At 47.8% G+C, this 18588-nt stretch overlaps 1 protein-coding gene across 3 annotated transcripts; it reads right to left on the reverse strand.

Annotated features, from left to right (window-relative positions):
- Positions 1–364: 364 nt before the first annotated feature.
- Tcfl5 (transcription factor like 5) lies at positions 365–18588 on the reverse strand. 3 transcript variants are annotated; one of them, XM_026407816.2, is made up of 6 exons: positions 17972–18588; positions 16920–17103; positions 16500–16662; positions 14512–14755; positions 11996–12137; positions 365–1136 (listed from the first exon to the last, which is right to left on the reverse strand). In XM_026407816.2, exons 1-6 carry the CDS (start codon positions 18586–18588, stop codon positions 1014–1016), a joined length of 1473 nt encoding a protein of 490 aa, XP_026263601.1. In that variant the 3' UTR covers positions 365–1013. The 3 variants fall into 3 exon arrangements, with proteins under 3 accessions (XP_026263601.1, XP_026263600.1, XP_077655860.1); XM_026407815.2 differs by having other exon boundaries at positions 14512–14758; XM_077799734.1 differs by lacking the exon at positions 365–1136 and adding an exon at positions 10898–11912 and having other exon boundaries at positions 14512–14758.

The following is an 18588-nucleotide window of genomic DNA, read 5'->3' on the forward strand; positions in this document are numbered from 1 at the left end:
CCTCTGGGAGGACACGAAGCCCACGCCTGGAGGGACTTGGGGTTCTGTGTACACAGCTGCCTACGACCCACAAGCTAGAAGACACTCGGCAACTTGTTTACATCACACCCACGTAAAGACCCCGACACGACCCAATAAAATGATGTATTCAGTCTTCAGATCAGTGACAGATTACGGTATAACAAAACCAGATAATTCCATGTACTGTGTCCCTCTACTCAAGTCCATCCGCTTTACCTGCTTTCTTTGTACAAACTCACGTCTCCAACTGACAGTATTTATTGAAGGTGCCTGTGCCTGGGCTAAGGTCTATGGGATCACCTGTCGTAATAAATAAAGCCACGCACTGGAAACTCCGCTCCAAACATGCAGTTTATTACAAGCAAAGTAATGACTGGCAATATGAAAATGTGGGCATTTAAGCAATCTACCGAGAAAATGTTTTATTTTTTATGGGAAAAAAGTAGCTTTAAAGAAAGTCTCTGGAAATTTTTTGGCAAAAGTTTTAAAATAGTACTGTATTTTGCAATACAGAGTACATGAGACTGGAAATAATTACAAGGGGGAATGATATAACAAATGAAATAAAATTTCCAAACTAGTAGTTAAGAACAATTTACCTTCTTCCAATTGCTAAGGGGGCATTTTTAAAATGTAAATAAAATAAGTAAAAAGCAATGTACCTTTTAAGACTAAGGAAATTAGAAAGGATGTTAATTTTTCAAGTTATCATGTTAAAAAAACATGATGGAATCAGACAGATAATTGAAAAATGACTTACTCATTATCAAGATGTCTTCATCCCCAAAAGGTCTAAGAGGACATTAATGGAGAAGTATTTTGTTCTAGATAAATACTTTTACAAAATGTGCTCCCAAAGTCCCTACTGGAGTCCCATCAACTTGAGCCAGGTCCTTCTCACGTCAGGCGACCAGGGTGGAGCTCCAGGGTGGTGGAACAGGTGCGTGCATTGCAGGAACGGCTGTTTACTCCCAGGGTCCCTGTTCAGTCCGTCACTTGATCTCCATCGCAGGGCTGCTCTGCAGACTGCCCTGTGCAGGACAGGCCACCAAGGAGTCCGGTCTGGTCAGCTTTAGCCTTCTGCCAGTTTTACCGCAAAACACACTCTCAAATTCCTAAAGTCGAGAAGTGATCATTAATGTACTGAATTCTTAAGATGCGAAACAGTGCTATCTTCAAAGGCACAAAAGTTCCCTAAAAGGAGCTATGTAAACTACTTCAAAATACATGGCTTTCAGATGTCACCATTTAAGGGGTGCCTGTGATAGAAACAGGGGTTCACTTTCCCCAATAGTAGTCACCCTGTACGTGTATTCTCATTTAGCTTTTCGAAATCAATTCTCAACATGTCTGACCAAATCGCAAAAGCAGCCATGTTTTATTGTGATAAAAGTCACATTAACATACAACGTACTACTTTAACCATCTTGAAGTGTATGGGCAGTGGCATCTACACTGTTCAACAAAGGCAGGCCCTGCCCTCCCACACACTGGTGAGCATCCTGTGGCCAGGTGGGTGTTAGGTGTGGTCACTGAGATGGCTCTGTACGAGGTACGATGAGGAGCTGTTCCCTGCAAGGATGGTCCACCTGGGCACAAGGGCACTCTTAGCCTCACAAAACAGAGCCCTGGGACAGTGCCACAGGCCTCCCGCCTGGACTCCACCAAGCCCATCCTTGCCACAGTTTACAAGAAATACAGGCACCACCATGAATATGCAAAATACAGAATGTGCAGAAATTTACAGAGAACAGGACAAATTATCACCTCTTCAATAAATAAATGGCAAGAAAAAGAGAAAGGGCTTGGAAACTATTTTAGATTAAAATATATTTAAGTGCTGTCAAGCAAATGAATATTTGGATCCCAATTCAAATAAACCAGCTGTAAAGACATCTGTGAGCTGACAGGAGGACCTGGGCAGAAACAGTGTCAAGGAATGGCTGTATTCCACAGTGATTTTGACATGGTGGTTACATTTTAAACAGCCCTTTGCTTTTTGGAGAGTCTGTGAGACAGATGTCGGGAATTGCTTTAAAATGACCGAGAGGATGGGAGAATGGGTGGACAAAGTCATGCTGGGAACAGAGTTCCAGGGACTGGGAGTTTATTATTCTATTCTCTCCATTTTTGTGCATATTTGGATTTTTTTAATATTTATTTTTTAGTTTTAGGTGGACACAATATCTTTATTTTACATTTGTGTGGTGCTGAGGATCGAACCCAGTGCCTTGTGCATGCTAGGCAAGCGCTCCACCACTGAGCCACCACCCCAGCCCCGATATTTGGATTTTTTTTTTTTTTTTGGTGGTGCTGGGGATTGAACTCAGGGCCTTGCAAATGCTAGGCAGGCACTCTACCAACTGAGCTATGTCTGCAACCCCATACTTGGAAATTTGCATTTTATTTTCTTAAAGCATAGCACTCTATTCAAAGTGTAGGTTGATTTTATTTGTTCTTTTTAGATATACATGACAGTGGAGTGTATTTTGAAATATCATACATACATAGAGTATAACTTGGCTTCAATTAGAATGGACTTTTTTTTTTTTAGTTGTAGTTGGACACAATCCCTTTATTTTATTTATTTTATGTGGTGCTGAAGATCGAACCCAGGGCCTCGCACATGCTAGACGAGTGCTCTGTCACTGAGCCACAACCCAGCCCCAAGATGGTCATATTTTTTACTGTGGTAAAATATACAGAGTTTCCATTGTGACTATGTGAAGTGTTCTGTGGCGTCAAGGACATTCACCTCATTTTGCAGGGACCACCACTGGCTTTTTCCATCATTCCAGACAGAATCTATCCTAATTAAACACTAACCTCCAGCCCCTGGCACCCACAGTCTGCTTCCCACCTCTTCATGGATCCTGTCCCCAGAGAGCCGCACTCTTTGGACAGAGGGCACTGTGTTGTAGCAGGTGTCAGACTTCACTCCTAATGGCTGGCCAAGCTTGGGTGTACACAGAACACTTCATTCACCATCACCTGCTGATGGCACTCAGACTGCTCCACTTGAGGCCTCTGGGAGAAGTCTGCTGTGGAAGTTCACAGACAGCTGTCAGTTTGGATTCCATTTCCAATTCTTTCCAGTTTCTACTTGGCAATTTGGGGAGCATATGGTATTCTGTTCAACTTTTTGAGAGGCCACCATACTTTTTTTCCACAGTGGCTGCCCCGTTTTGCATTGCCCCCAACAAGGCACAGGGTTCCAATTTCTCCATGTTTTTGCTGCCACTTGTTACTTTCTGCTTATTGATAATAGCCAACCAGATGAAGCTCCTCTTTGATTCTGATGTGCAGTTGTCTAATGACGGAGCAGAATTACTGGCATCCACATGAGCATCTATGGAGAAAGGTGTACTCAAGCCTTTTTAAAATTGTGTCTCTTTTTGCTTAATTATAGTAGTTTATATTTAACTCAAGGCCAGGAGGAGAAGCAGCATAGGTGCCCTGCTGCCACCAGTTTAGCTTCAGGATCATCTGCAGTAGTTCTAACACTCCACCTAATCATACTCCAAGTGACATTTGACCAAAGCAATCTGTCATTTGCAACTATCACCTACACTCAGAAGGCATATTTGCATATAAATACTCTAATTTTCTCCCAAAACTTCAAGAGGCTTTACAATGCAATTTAAGATGAACCACAAGTTTATTTTTAATTTTTGTGGTGCTGGGGATTGAAACCAGGGCCTGTGCATGTAGAGCAAGCACTCTACCAACTGAGCTATATCCCCAGCCCTAAAAGTTTATTTTTATGAACATGCACTAGTTGTACATATTAATGGGGTTCAGTGTGATATTTGAAGACATGCATTAGTGTGCACTGATCAAGTCCAGCCTCCCTCTGCCCCCCACCCACCTCCCAATCTCTGGTAATTCCACTTTCAGGTCAAAATTGTTTAGTTTCTATATAGAGAACCTGCAGTACTTGCCTTTCGGAGTCTGGGTATTTACTTAACAACCTCCACTTCCATCCATTTTGCTATAAATGACAGGTGTTCATTCTTTTTTATGACTAAATAATACTTCACAGTGTATATAGACCACATTCTCTTTATTCATGCATGCTGATGGGCACCCAGGCTGATTCCAACTCAGCTATGGTGAACAGTGACACAATAAATATGGGTGTGAAGGTATCTCCTCCATATGCTAATTTCATTTCTTTTGACTATATACCCAGAAGTGGGACAGCGGGATCATATGGTAGATCTTTTTCAAGTTGTTTTCTGAGGGGTTGTAGACTGCAGATTAAATCCAGGGACATTCTACCACTGAATTGCATACCCAGCCTTTTTTTTTTTTTTTTTTTTTTGAGATGGTCTCACTAAGTTGCTGAAGCTGGTCTTGAACTTGGGATCCCCCTGCCTCAGCCTTCTCAACTCACTGATCACATGCATGTGCCACCATGCCCAGCTTATTAGATTTTTTAGGAACCTCCATGCTATTATCCATAGTGGTTGTAACTAATTTACATTTCCACCAACAGCATATGAAAGTTCTTTTTTCTGCACATCTTGACAGTATTTGTTATTTTTTAATAATAGCCATTCTAACTAAGGTGGGAAAGTATCTTATTACCGTTTTGATTTGCATTTCCCTGATAGCTCGTGACATGGAGCATTTTTTCATATATTTCTTGGCCATTTGTATTTCTTCTTTTGAAAAGAAGAAATCTGCCCATTTTTCAGTTGAATCACTTTCTGTTAAGTTTCTTGAGTTCCTTGCATATTCTGCTGTTAACCCTGTCGGATGAAGAGCTGGACATATTCCATCCTGTGGGCTGCCTCTGTACCTCTTGACTGTTTCCTTGGCTGTCAGAAGCTTTTTAGTTTGCTGTCACCCCACCTGTGTCAATTTTTGCTTTGTTTCCTGTACTTTTGGGGTCCTATCCAGAATGTCACTGCCTGTACAGCTGACGTAAAGTATTTCCTGTTTTCTAATAATTGCAGAGTTTTGAATCTTTGTCTTTGATCCATTTTGAGTGGCGTTTTGTACAGGATGAGAGATGGGGGCCAAATCGGATCTCCTCCGTGTGGTGGCCAGTGTCCCCAGCACTGTTTGTTGAGGAGATGTCCTTGCTCCAATGCATAACTTTGGCACTGTTGAGATTCAGCTGGCTGCACATGGGTGGGTTCTCTTCTGGGTTCTGGTATGCTCCACTGGTCCATGAGAGTTTGTTTTTATGCCAGTACTATGTGGCTTTGCTTACTGTGGCTCTGCAGCGTCTTGAAACCAGGCATTGGGATGCCTCCAATCAACCACATTTTCTGTAAGCCTGCATCTAAAGCGAAATACAAACTGTTTTGCCTATATTTGGCCAGGTAGAATTTACCTTTTAAAATAATTACATGAGAGTCAAAAAGAATGAAATACTGATTCCTCAAATAAGAAAGTACTTTGAGAGATTTTCTTAGCCATTTTCTCCCAGTGATGAGGCCTACATCCTGGAGTGGGCAGGGTGGTTATGCTGTACTTCAGCTGGGCTCTGGAAGGCCCCTGGGACCAGCAGGCCCGGAGCCAGGTGTGAAGGAGTAAAACGAGCGAGCAGCATGCTCCAGTTTGTAAGCTGTGGATTACCGGCACAATCAGCATCTATTCAGCTGAGTTTTAAAGGATTTTTATAATTTATCAAAATATTTTGAGATGATGTCTGACCAAAGTAAACATTCATATTAGATTTGCAACTATAATTCTGATGATAAAAACTATTCCTTAGAGGGGAAAAAAAAAAAAAAGATGGTTCTAAGTATATCTTGGAAAATATACCAGGAAGTTACTAAGAGAAAGAAAAGTGTGAAATCTGTGTCCAGAGCTAAAGGTAAAGGGTTAAAAGGAACAAAGAAGGATACCTCAAAGTGAACAAAGAACCCACTCAGAGGAAGCAGGACAGCAGGCACTTGTATGTACCTGATAACAGTTGAGTAAACATTCAGCAAATGCCCAGAGGACTCAGGGGCTTTGACAAATCCAGTCAGGGGCAATGTCCACACTGGTCTCGGAAACAGGTCCGACAGAAGAGAATGACAGAAGAGGTGTGACTCTCGCTCATCTCGGCCTGAGCTGGCACAGTGGCACCCCTGCACTCTCAACTACTCAGGAGGCTAAGGCAGGAAGACTGCTTGGGCTCAGGAGTTCAAGGTCAGCCTGGGCAACATGCAAAGGCTCTGTCTATAAGCACATAAATATGCCCAGTCTGATAAACACGTAGAATTCTATAGAGAGAATGCATACTGTCTAATAATTAATGGAACTGTCTTAAATTTATTACATTAAGAGGTCACACTGGAAGTCTCAACAAACTTTTAAAATTACTCTTTTATATAGAGCCACTTTACTGAGCACAATATGATAAATAAATGGAGAAACAGGTAAGACAGAAACAGCTGGGCACAGTGGCACGTCTGCAATCCCAGCGACTCAAGAAGAGCAGGCAGGAGAATCCCAAGCTCCAAGCCAGCCCAGGTGATGTAGGGAGACCCTGTCTCAAATGAAAAGGCTTGGGATGTAGCTCAGTGGGAGAGCATCTCCCTACCATGTAGGAGGCCCTGGGACTAATCCCTGGTACCTGGGAGGAAAAAAAAGATCCCACATATGTGGAAAATTAGAAATCTACTTCCAGAGAATTCATACACTGAAGAGGTAAACAAGAATTACTCAAGAGACTGTGTGTGTATAGTCTCAAGTAATTTTATGTATCTATAATTATATATAAATTACTCCAACCTATAGGATATTTTTGAAAGAGCACTGAGACAGAAATTTGCTTTAAATGCATTAATTAGAAAGCAAGATTGAAAACAAATGAAGCAAACTTTCAACTTGAGACATCAAAAAAAAAAAAAAGGGAAATCAGACATAAGGCTTTTAAATAATAAAAAGCAAATTATCACAGGAAAAAACACCACTCCTAATGCCACACAAAGGGTCAATAGAGTGAAGGAACAAGACCCGAACTGGCCCTGCAGGCAGGAAGGCCCAGAGCCCAGCCACAGCAGGCATGCAGAACAGGCGCAGACCGAGGGGCTCGGAAGGCAAAGGCACGGCAGGCTCACTCAGGAGGACGCAGAGCACAGTGGCACTTTTCCCAAGATGCTTGATTTTTACAACGGGTCACAACACAGCTTCGACTCATTTTGCCATGCAGAAGCTGGGGGTGTGTGTGTGGCAGCTGAGGACTCTCCTTGTAGCATGTTCAAAGAGCATATTCAAATCCACATGATATAGGCATTCAAGTGCTAGCTCCCAGAAGAGCCAGGCAAGTGTGACCCCATCTTCTGGCTTCCATGTTGCTGCATGTGCCAACCCTGCTCCTACAAAGACATTTCAAAACTTGCAGTAGTTAAGTCACGCAGTATCCAAATCACTAAACTTGAGTGTGGCCCACAGTCAACAGCCACAGGAATGGCCCTGACAGCAGCATCAGCTGAAGCAAGAGCTGTCGGCCACTTGATCTGCCTTCCTGAGCACAGATGTGTGCTGCTGGCCTGCTCCTCCACTTGGGGGAGTTGTGGCTCTGGATTTGCTCCATGGGCACCAGATCGGCCCCTGGAATTCCTTGAAGGCAGCAGCAGCTGTGTGGGTGCCGCCTTCCCCTGGCATCTAGCACAGGGGTAGTTCACAGCAACCCCATGACCTGGGGGCGGCACACGCTGGTTGAGTATTAATAATCTGGTTTGGGTCTCTTGCAGAAGGGGCTTTATGTGGGCAAGATCATAAAGGATGTACTTAAATGATACACATACTCCATTGTTCACATAATTAAAGGTCTGTCCACGAGGATGGCACCTAGGAGGGTGCAAAGCGAGAGGAGTTTCAGCTGACCAGGGGCTCGACAAGAGGTGCTGTCAGGTGGACACTGTTAGCAGCACACAGACCCTCAGGAGGCTCTGCAAGGTGAGATGGTGTTCAGCAGGACCAGGCACAGGTCTCTGCAAGGAGGGTCTCCTCATTCTGTGCCCACCAAGACAGCAACCCATCCCGTGGCCTGGGAGTGAAAGGCCAGGGTCCTGACTGGAGAATCTGCAGCAGGGCCTCTGGGCTTGCAGAGACATGGGCCATGTAGTAGGGGAGGCAGCCCACTGACCACAGAGACCAATGGGTGCTGCACACTGACAGGGAGACTCTCCGCTCCCTTGGCTGCTCTAGTCCTGGGCCCCAGGCAAGCCAAGGGCACCCCATCAATGAGAAGTCAGGGAGAAGAGAAGGCAGGCCCAGAGAAGAAGCCAACACCCACTTCTAAACCAATGTCTTAGAAGTGGGTGCTAAAAGCAAAGGGGTGTCTGTAAGGCCAGCCATGGGCCCATCTCTGGCTGAACAGCATAGGGAACAGCCGTCAGGCTGCTGGGAGTAGGTCTGGGGATAGGGAGAGGGTACAGACTGTACCTTTGAGGTGGCAACAAAGGAAGGCAAAGAAACAGGCAAGTGCTGACAGGGGACAATGGGAGAAGCAGAAGCCATCTACAGGGGAAGTGGGAGGAAGGGAAGTGACAGCCCAGGTGGCCAGAGGGAGAAAGCAGGTAGGGTGGGTCCTCGGTGACAAAGGGAGGTGGAGAGGAAGCAGAGCTGCTGTGGAAACAGGAAGAAAGAGGGCTGAGGGGAGAGGGGGCCATGGCCTCTGCCAGGAATCTAGAACCGCCTTTCACCACCACTGTCACCAGCCGAGGACTCTGACTGGGGAAAAGCCATGAGGATTCTGGTGGGACCGGGTACCAGTGCTCACTGGTGTTAAACCTTCCGACTGTGACCACAGTGTTCTGGCTACATAAGGTGACACCCCTCTTCTGGAAAGGCACACAGCGAAGTGTGGGGTGTGGGAGGCGTGGTGTCTTGACTCACCATCCAACCATTCAGAAAGCCACAGAGACTGGAGAGAGAACATGGGGCGCAGGGCGACTGGGGGCTCAGGGAGACCTGGGCAGGTACATGTGGGGCTCTCTGTACTGTTCTTGGGATTTTCCTGTACATTTGAAATTACACCATAACTAAAGATTACCATAAGTGGTACAAATCCAGAAGGTGGGGCGCTACAGATAACTGGCCTGATGTCTTCAAAACCTCAATGCCGTGATAGACAACCGTGGGTGCAGTGGAACTGCTGTAGCTTACAGACTGAAAAACACAATCAAATGCAACATATAATCCATGGCTGGATGCTGGACTGGGGGGAAAAACACAGCTACAAAGGCGGTTTTAAGAATAGTTTGGAGGGCTATGGTTGTGGTTCGGTGGTAGAGTGCTTGCCTAGCATGCCTGAGGACCTGGGTTCAATCCTCAGTACCACATAAAAATAAAGATATTATGTCCACCTAAAAACTAAAAAATAAATATTTTGAACAACAAAAAAAGAGAATAGTTTGGAGCTGGGTGTAATGGCACAAAGCCTGCAGTCCCAGTGACTTGGGAAGCTGAGGAAGGAGGACCACAAGTTCATCACCAGCCTCAGTAACTTAGTGAGACCCTGTCTCAAAATAAAAAGGGCTGGGGATGTTGCTCAGTGGCAGAGAACCACTGGGTTCAATCCCGGGTACCAAAAAAGAAAACTATTTTGGGAAAAGGTGAATAGGGACTGCATATCCAAGCAAATGAGCGATGCCATCAGCTCTGTGGGCTAACGGCTCAGGTCATGGGGGTGGTGGGGGTGGCTACCTTTGAGTTGTGTGTAGAAATATTTCAAGACGAAGGTTGTGTTTGTAATTATCTCTGAATGGTGTGTGTGGAGTAAATACGTTTGTGTTAAGGGCTGCGATGAGGAGGTGGGCGCGCAGGCATTTGTCATGCTACATGAGCTCATCGAGCTAACACAAAGGGAATCCCCATCTGTGCCCCAGACTCACTTAGCAACACCTCCTGGACACTCTACCTGGGGCCTTCCAGGCCAGACGCTGAGCCCACCCACACCATCTCATGGCTCCCCCCACCACTGGATGAAGCCAGGCCAGGCATTCCTGACAGGCTTCCCAGGGCAGCATGAGCCCAGGCTGAGCCCACCTCTCCCCAGAGCACCTCGGTGGCCTCCTAGCAGTCTGTGCTCCTTCCCACCCACCCCACCCCACCCCTTCTGGAGCACCAAGTGATGATTGTAAAATGTCAGGTCCCTCCCAGACCTAAAGCCTTCCAGGGGCTCCTGAGACCTCGGAACACCCAGGCCCACCAGGCCCTGGCCTGCCTGCCACATGCTCAGGACCCCAATGTGGCTGTAGGCAACACTCTTAACCACAGTGTGTGACCCTGCCCAAAGACCCAGAGATCCACAGCTCCCTGGCTCAGGGCCACAGCAGGGCTCCCACCCATGGCAGGACCCAACACTGTCCACAGGTGCAGGTGTTGAAGTCCCCCTCCTTGCCAGTAGGTGGGTGCTGTTTTATGCAAGGCACCCCAGAATCTGGAGCAGGTACCTGGTTATAGTGGGAAAAGACTCGTTGAGTGAAGTGTGTACTAAGATAACTTAGAAAACCCACTTAGAACTCTCATTACTGCAACTATAAGAACAAAAGTATGCATGCAGGTAAGAGGAGCAGCTACCGTGGAAGTGAGTCAGTGCCTGAGCTAGGCTGGCCAGCAACCCAGACTGACCGCCTCCCGCCTGTTCTGGTGGCCTGATATGTGACCCAGAAGCAACCCACACATTCAATAGGACTCCACTACAGAAGTATCCAGAAAACATATTATACAAAATATAGTATCCATAAGTTCGCAATCTATGAGTATACAGTTAAAAAATGTTTTATTCCCCAAATTATAAACATATTCATTGTATTTGAATTATATCAATAAGTGACTACAAATAGGTACACAGAGGCAAACACTAAGTCATTTTAAAAAATATTAAAGCTTTATTTTATTGAAACAAACCAACAGTCTACCACTAACAAATAATGTTAAAAAGCAACATTATCAATAACCATAAATGATCCAATTAGAATAAAATTGACATAATATTGCTTTAAAATGCAATTAAATGTATTGTCAAAGTAAGGGACTTACAAAATTAGCTAATGTGCATGGTGCAAATGTCATGTGGACACAGATCAGGAAAAGGAAGAATAGGCCCTGCTGCGAGGCCCAGAGAGGTGGCCCAGCTCAGTGCAGCTTGGCCATGGGTGGGCACCCTTTCTGAGAAGGTTCCAGGTTTGCCGCACCCACCTTAGCCCGGCCTCCAAGCAGACTCCTGCTGGGTCAACAGCAGCAACTGCCCAACAGCTTGGGAAAGATAAAATCAGGATGCTGAGGGTTTATGTACTGCACTGCCTGGTCACTCCTGGGAGGACAGAGCCAGGTGCTGACCATCAGAATTCCAGGCTAGCACCCCACATTGAGGTCCCCCAAGGCACAGCTCAAACCAACTATTGAGTGCCTCTTCTCCCTCTGCAGCCCCAGGGGCTGACTGAACTCACTGAACTCACTCCAACCAGCATTCAGTTCCAGCAGAACGGAGCAGGCTCACCAGCCATCACAGCCTACAGCTGCACAGATGGGGCCCGGGCAGCCAGCAGCCCCCCAGGAAGCCAGGAGTGTAGGGCAAGTACTGGTTCCCCTGGTCACCCTCTGCCCTATGGACGTAACTGAGGCCCAAGCCACTTATGGGACACCCGTCTGCCTTTCTGCTCTGCTCTTGTGCTACTCTGCTTTCATCCCCTTCACCAGGCTTTCTGAGGGCAGAAATCACGCCCCATGAGCCCCTCAGACCACAGTGCAATGCACGGTGCGCAGCAGTGCTCACCCTGCTATCGGACAACGGGCACAGCATCCCACAGATGAATCTAGGCTGGATCATTACTTTAGTAAATGAAAAGTTACATCATTAACGAGCAGAGCTTCGTTCATATTGGACTTGGTATGTGACAATAGATTCCAGGAAACAAAGGGCAGTTTGAGTTATCCTTGGAAAAAAAGGACAAATTGGAACACTGATAAGTAAACTTACAAAATTCTAAAAATCTACCTGGCCTACTTAAACACTAACCTTTTTAAGAGAGTCCCCATGTCTTTCCTGAATGTACTTCAGGAATGCCGTGGTCCACTGGAGAGTCGTTGCCTTATCCGTCTCCGCGTTGCAGAACGGAACTAAAAGATTCAGCTCATCACAGCAAATGCGGATTCTGCGCCTGCAGTCAAAACCCAGAGGAGTCAGCTAGCAAAGCAAGCAAGCAACGGGAAGTTCATCATCTTGCTAAAAGGAGCCAGAGCTCCTGGAGCTGGCCTCCGAGTGCTGCAGAGGCACCCTGTGCCCCAGGAAGCCCCTGGACAGCCTGCACTACTGTGCTGCCATACTCCTGTCTAGAGGCTGCTGCACCCATGACACCCTAGCGGAGTCCAGTCCCAGCACAGTTTTCTGCTCACTTAATTATGATCAAGTCTTTGGAGGAGATAACATCCCTTTTGTAGGTGAGAAACTCCAGAGAAGAAATAAAGAACTTGTAGCAGTTTGATAAACTCCTAAGGTCCAAGTCTCTAGACCAGGGATGGCATCAAATTTCCTAACCCTGGAAGCAAAACTGTGTGCGCTTTCTCCAGGCAGATCACTCCTCTGGTCAGGACTATCACACCCTGCTGTCCGTGAGCCAAGAGTCACCATGGGAACTTGGAGTGCCAGACACCTTGAGGGGCCCTGACAAATGAATCAGACTGCCGCTGTCAGTCTCCTGAAACCTCAGCCTTTTTAGAGAGAATTTAAATCATAGCTTGAATCTTACTATTGTATAGTTTTTAACCTTTATTTCTTACATCTAGCAAAGTCCTAAATGAGGTGACACTGGGCACTCAGCAATGTGCCAGTCACCAGGCACTGGAACACCTGTGCACTAGAATTGTACTAACGACTGCACTAGGGGAAAGAGCAGGCATGCACCAGGGGAAAGAGCAGGCATGCACCAGCCATTCCCCGTCTTCCAGGCACAGGGCCAAGAACTCTTCAGCCATCTGCTCATTTAATTCTAATCAAGTCTATGCGGTAGATAACATTCCTTTTATAGGTGAGAAACTCCAGAGAAGAGATAAAGAACTTGTAGCAGGTTGGTATATTTCCAAGTGCTGCAGTGAAAATTCACACTTTCAAACTGTCGCAGGCATTAGACAAATGTTCTTAAACAAATGTCCAGGCAGGCAGAGTGCAGAGGCCCTTCACAACCCACAGCAAGTTCAGGGAGGTCCCTCAGTGTGTGCACACATGTGCAAGGAGGGATCAAGTCAGCTTTAGCACATCCCTTCAAGAAGCAATGGATTGAGCCAGCGCCGTGGCGCACACCCGTAATCCCAGCAGCTTGGGAAGCTGAGGCAGGAGGATCGCAAGTTCAAAGCTAGCCTCAGCAAAAGCAAGGTACTAAGCAATTCAGTGACAACCTGTCTCTAAACAAAATACAAAACAGGGTTGGGGATGTGGCTCAGTGATCAAGTGCCCCTAAATTCAATCCCTGGCACCTGCCCCACCCCGCCTCCTACAAAAAAAAAAAAAAAAGCAGCAACCAACTGCCCTAGACTGACATTCAGGACCTCAGTTTTAAGGCTGATATCTGTCTCATTCAATGTTATTTATTTCCTAAGCCTAAAACAAAACTGGTACACAGTACTCAAATGACTAATTAATTATGATTAGGGAAACACTGAAGAAACCCCCTATAACAGAGAAAAATTAACCACCTTGATTCTATGTAGAACACAAACAAAACCCTCAGTAAGACCATTTAAATAGCAGTTTAAACCTCCTCCTTCCCCAACATTCTTTTTTTTTTTTTTTTTTTAGAGAGGTGAGAGAGAGAGAGAAAGAGAGAATTTTTAATATTTATTTATTATTTTTTTTAGTTCTCGGCGGACACAACATTTTTTTTTGTTGGTATGTGGTGCTGAGGATCGAACCCGGGCCGCACGCATGCCAGGCGAGCGCGCTACCGCTGAGCCACATCTCCAGCCCGCAACATTCTTAAAAGAACCAAATAAAATGCAAAACTAAGCCGCCTATTGTGCCAAGAGTGGGCCTGCCAGGCTGCTCTGCTCAGAAGGGCCTGCTGACAGGGCTGGCCCTCAGCTGGTGTCCAGGATCTGATGGACAGACAAGATGTGGCCTGAAGCACCTACTCTCTGCTCATGAGATGGTTTACCCTGAGCACCTGCGTCCCTGGGAGGACTCCATGTGCTGGGCAGGGCATGCGGGATCCCCAACAAAACCACTGCGTCTGATGACCTCTCCTGCTTGGCAACCTCACTGTGTGGCCCACACCCGCTGGGGGAAGTGCGGGCACCCAGTGTGCACTGGGAGGGACCTGGGAAGCTCACACCCTGTCTCCCTAGTCTTCTCCCAGTGCCTGAATCCCTTCCTTAGAGTGAGTCGCAGCCCTGAGTATGCCAGTGAATCACTGAACCTGGGCTGATCCCGGGGACCCTGATCAGAGCAAAACAAAATCAATGTGACCCCTGCTCCTGCCCTCCCTCAGGATAGTCCTGGAGAACTGTGCATGTTGACCTGACCGCCAACCGCACACATACCTCCTGTCTCGCTCCATCCGGTTGTGCCTCTCGCGACGCTGAGACCTTCCTCCCTGGGGCCCGCCCTGGGCCTGCTCCCCCAGGTTAGACTGCGAGGACTCCGAGGACTGCCAGGCACCCTGTGCAGCGGTGGAGCCTTCACCCACATTCTGAATCTCTCCAAGGGCCCGCCGTTCTACACTTGTGTCCAACTGACGAATTCTACTCCGATTCCTCTTATTTATTGCTTGTTTACATAGCGCTTCTTCTTTGCAAAAGAAGGAAAAAGTGGTATTTTAATTTTTTATTCTTCTTAACTTGTACCTGTTAAACTGAATATATTTTTGGCATTTTCAAACAAGATATAAACACTATTGCATATGCAGCAATCTGAGCCATAAGAAGCTGAGGCAGCAGAGACTCCACATACACTGGCACTGAGCTCCAAGCCTACACTGCATGCAAAACTGAAGCATGAGTCTACCATGGAATCCAATACTGCTCCAAGTGTTAACATGACCAAAGCAGCCTTGTCAAAGCCTTTTCTTTTTTTGCAGTACTGGACACTGAACCCAGGGACACACTATTCCTGAGCCACATCCCCAGCCCTTTTTATTCTGAGGCACAGTCTCACTAAGTTGTTGAGGCTGGCCTCAAACTTGTAATCCTCCTGCATCAATCATGTGAATCACAGATGACATGCATGTGCCACCAAGCCCAGCAAAAATTCCCCTAATCAAGTTTTGCTACCTATGAATAGCAAAATCAAGATGCTGTTCCCTTTTTTTTGAAATCAGAATTGAAAAGAAAGCTAGAGGGGCTGGGGATGTGGCTCAAGCGGTAGCGCGCTCGCCTGGCATGCGAGCGGCCCGGGTTCGATCCTCAGCACCACATACCAACAAAGATGTTGTGTCCGCCGAGAACTAAAAAAAATAAATAAATATTAACAATTCTCTCTCTCTCTCTCTCTCTCTCTCTCTCTCTCTCTCTCTCCTCACTCTCTCTTTTAAAAAAAAAAAAAGAAAGCTAGAAATATTTTCTACAAAAAAGGTTTTCTTTACATACAATTATTCTGACAACTGGTATTTTAACTGCAGTACTCAGAGGAGAAGAAAGGTGGGTTAGGTGGGTTAAGATTAAACACGTCCTCACCCTGCAGTGACTCTTCACACAAAAGGCACAGTAAATGGTATCACAGCCTTCATGTTACATGCTGCGGCATGTGCTGCACAAAGATGTTGGGGTCCCATCAAACCAGGAGCAGGAATCCACTTAGCAGGGGTGGTGACCTATAGTCCCATACACTACACAAAGCCAAGTGAAGGATCTGTCACACAAATTTCCTGATGGTGGAACATTTTAAGGGGGATATTCCAAAGCTTTGGTGGCAACTCCTTCCTTAACCTAGCCACCAGCACAGGACCATTCCAATGTTCATCTTTACTCCTTACAAATGTCAATATGCGCTGTTGCATAAAATGTCCTGACACAGAAAAGGACAGGGAGAAAGCAGCAGCACTCTTCCCCATCCTGCCTGCTTAGTCATGAAAACATAGCAGAGCAGTACTAGCCTCCTGAGTCATATGAGAAATAATTCTCTTCACAGAGGAAGGAGCTGAGAGCATTTAAGGATGCCAACTATGCCTTCTGCAATGTACTTCTTTCCCAGTCTTTCTGACCCTTATGGCATCTGGCTCCTAGCCAATCCCTGCCCACCTAGAGTGTCCTCCTATTACACACCTCAAAGGTTTCAGAAGATTTCAGACTCCTGCTCTCAGTGTATGAAACAAAAATAATCTATAAAATGCTTTCAGTAATGAAGATAATAAGTCTGTCATTTACTGTTAAGAAAGTCCTCAGAGTTCTCCACACTAAGGTCAATCACAATGTTCGAAACTCAGAACAACATTCAAAGTGAGAAGATAGGGGGGCCCCACAGATTGTCCCCAGGGCATGCAATCAGCACCCTCCCTCCCACAGCTGGAAGAGCCTACTACTTTATCACTTACCTCCCACTTTAATCCAAACCTGCTCAGGCAAAGCTTTATTTCTGCTACCTAAAGTCTGTTTTGTGGACTCAATCTCCTGTTGGTAACAGAAGGAAAATGCTCGGGGCAGTCCAATGTCCTGGTGCTTGGCAGCTTCCAATATAGAACACGAGTTGCTAGAACTCTGAAAAAATGAAACAACAGGAATCTTAGGAACATGGGACTTAACCTGCCCTTCACTGCACAAGCAAAACAAACATAGCAGAGCACCCTCAAGTCACGGGCATGCCACTTGAATCTGTTTCACTGAGGATTTTCACACAGCCCCAAACCACATAAACGTTCTCCATTTTAAAAAGTTATTAAGTTCTATGAAAGGCAAAACAGTTCTTGGAACTTAAATCTGCCTGTTTAATACAAGAGGGCTGGTCATCTTCCCACCTGCGTCTGTGAAAGGCTGGGATTTCCACCAGTGGAGCAGGCACTTGTGAACAGTGGATAGGTGAACTGCAAAGCAGTAGTTGCTGCAGCGGTTTTATTTTTCACTAATGTTGTACATTTGTTTTGTTGCTGATGAAGAGGAACATTCATTAATTCAGATGGATGTCGAATAAGAGTTACCAAACTGCCAAGACAAAAGAAAGCCCAGAAACCTGAGAATAAATGGCAGAAAGACTCCAGAAATATGAAGTTCACCCACTCGCCCACTAATGGGTCACATTTACTCTGGTTGGGAGCGGGATCCCTGCTCTGCAGCACCCTCACACAACCACCAACCAGTGCTAGCTCCTCCTGGAAGGAGTGACTGTGCCTGACATCAATCTGTCAGCCAAAGATGGGCTAGAGGGGCCCAACCAGGGCCTTGGAACAAAGGAAAACAGAACTGTCACTCTTTTCCACAGCCACCCCTGAAGGTGGGTCACCAAGTGGGCAGCACGATGCTGTGGCTCTGTCTTGCAGCTGCAAGCTCTGAATGGCTCTGCACATGCCCTATCGGAATCAGATCTCTGGAAGGCAGAAAGGCTTTTCTAGGAAGAAAGCCCAAGGCCACCTGTGTCCTAGTCTCAACTCTTCCAGGTGCCACCTGGAACTGTAACCTCAGCGCCTGCACAGAGAGGGCCTTTCAGGTCACCCCACACTTGGGTCTGCCTGCTCTTTGCTGGAGACAGTGTCAGAGCAGGATGGTGGCTTTTATACGGGGACACCAAGACTTGGTGGTTTCCCCTCTCCCCTCCACCCAGGGCCAACTGTAGTCCCACTGACACACACTCCCCTCTACCCAAACCCTGCGTGTGGCCAGGCTAACCCTTGGTGCGTGTGTGTGTGTGGGGGGGGGGCTGAACCCTCTCCTTCACCCAGACAGAAGGTGAGCTGGGGGTCCCTTCGTGGCGGGACTGGGCCCGCGCCTCTCCACCCAGCCCCACAGGCGGCGCGGCGGACCCCCACCCCGTCTCCACCCAGTCCCCGCAGGCGGCCCGACACCCTGCACGCACTTGTTGAGCGCCACGCCGGGCTCCGGGGGCTCAGGGCCGCGCGGCGCCGGCGGTGGCTCAGCCGGGATGCTGTTGAAGCGGTCCTCCAGGCGGACGCGCACGGCAGGCTTGGCCCGGGCCTCGGGCGCGCCCTCGGGCCCCGCGGCGCCCGCGCCCTCCTTGGCCGCGCCGTCGGCCCGCGCCCGCGCCCCGTCCGCTCCGCCAGGCGTCTTCTCGGCCGCGCCCGCCTCGCCCAGCAGCATCATGCGCAGCTCCTGGAAGTCGACGTGGCCCAGGCAGGGCGCGTCGGCCGCCAGCGGCGGGCAGAGCACCGGGTACACGGGCGGCGCCGGGGCCAGCGCGCCCGCCGCGCCCGCGCCAGCGCCCGGGCCGGCCAGCAGCGCCGAGCCGAGGCGCGCCTCGAGCTCGCCGTCGGCCGCCTCCATGTGCGAGTAGAGGATGTGCTGCAGCTGCGTGTACTCCACCTCCGTCATCTCCACCAGGCTCAGGTCCGTGGTCGTGAAGCTCAGCCCCGACTCGCCCAGCGCCGCGTCCCCGCCGCCCGCGCCCTCGGGGCCCGCCTCGCCGCCCGCCGCGCCCGCCTCAGGCGGCGGCTCCCGCGGCCCGGGGCCCGACAT

The sequence above is a fragment of the Urocitellus parryii genome, chromosome 6, assembly GCF_045843805.1.
Source record: "Urocitellus parryii isolate mUroPar1 chromosome 6, mUroPar1.hap1, whole genome shotgun sequence".
Classification (NCBI taxonomy): Eukaryota; Metazoa; Chordata; class Mammalia; order Rodentia; family Sciuridae; genus Urocitellus; species Urocitellus parryii.

Bases quoted from the DNA above. Each gene is read 5' to 3' on its own strand.
- Tcfl5 (XM_026407815.2), bottom strand. From the start codon at position 18,588: ATGTCGGGCCCCGGGCCGCGGGAGCCGCCGCCTGAGGCGGGCGCGGCG. The intron at 14,759-16,499 runs GTAAGTGATAAA...TCTTTTGCAAAG, and splicing joins GGTTTGGATTAAAGTGGGAG to AAGAAGCGCTATGTAAACAA. The intron at 12,138-14,511 runs GTATGTGTGCGG...TTTTGACTGCAG, and splicing joins CGGATGGAGCGAGACAGGAG to GCGCAGAATCCGCATTTGCT.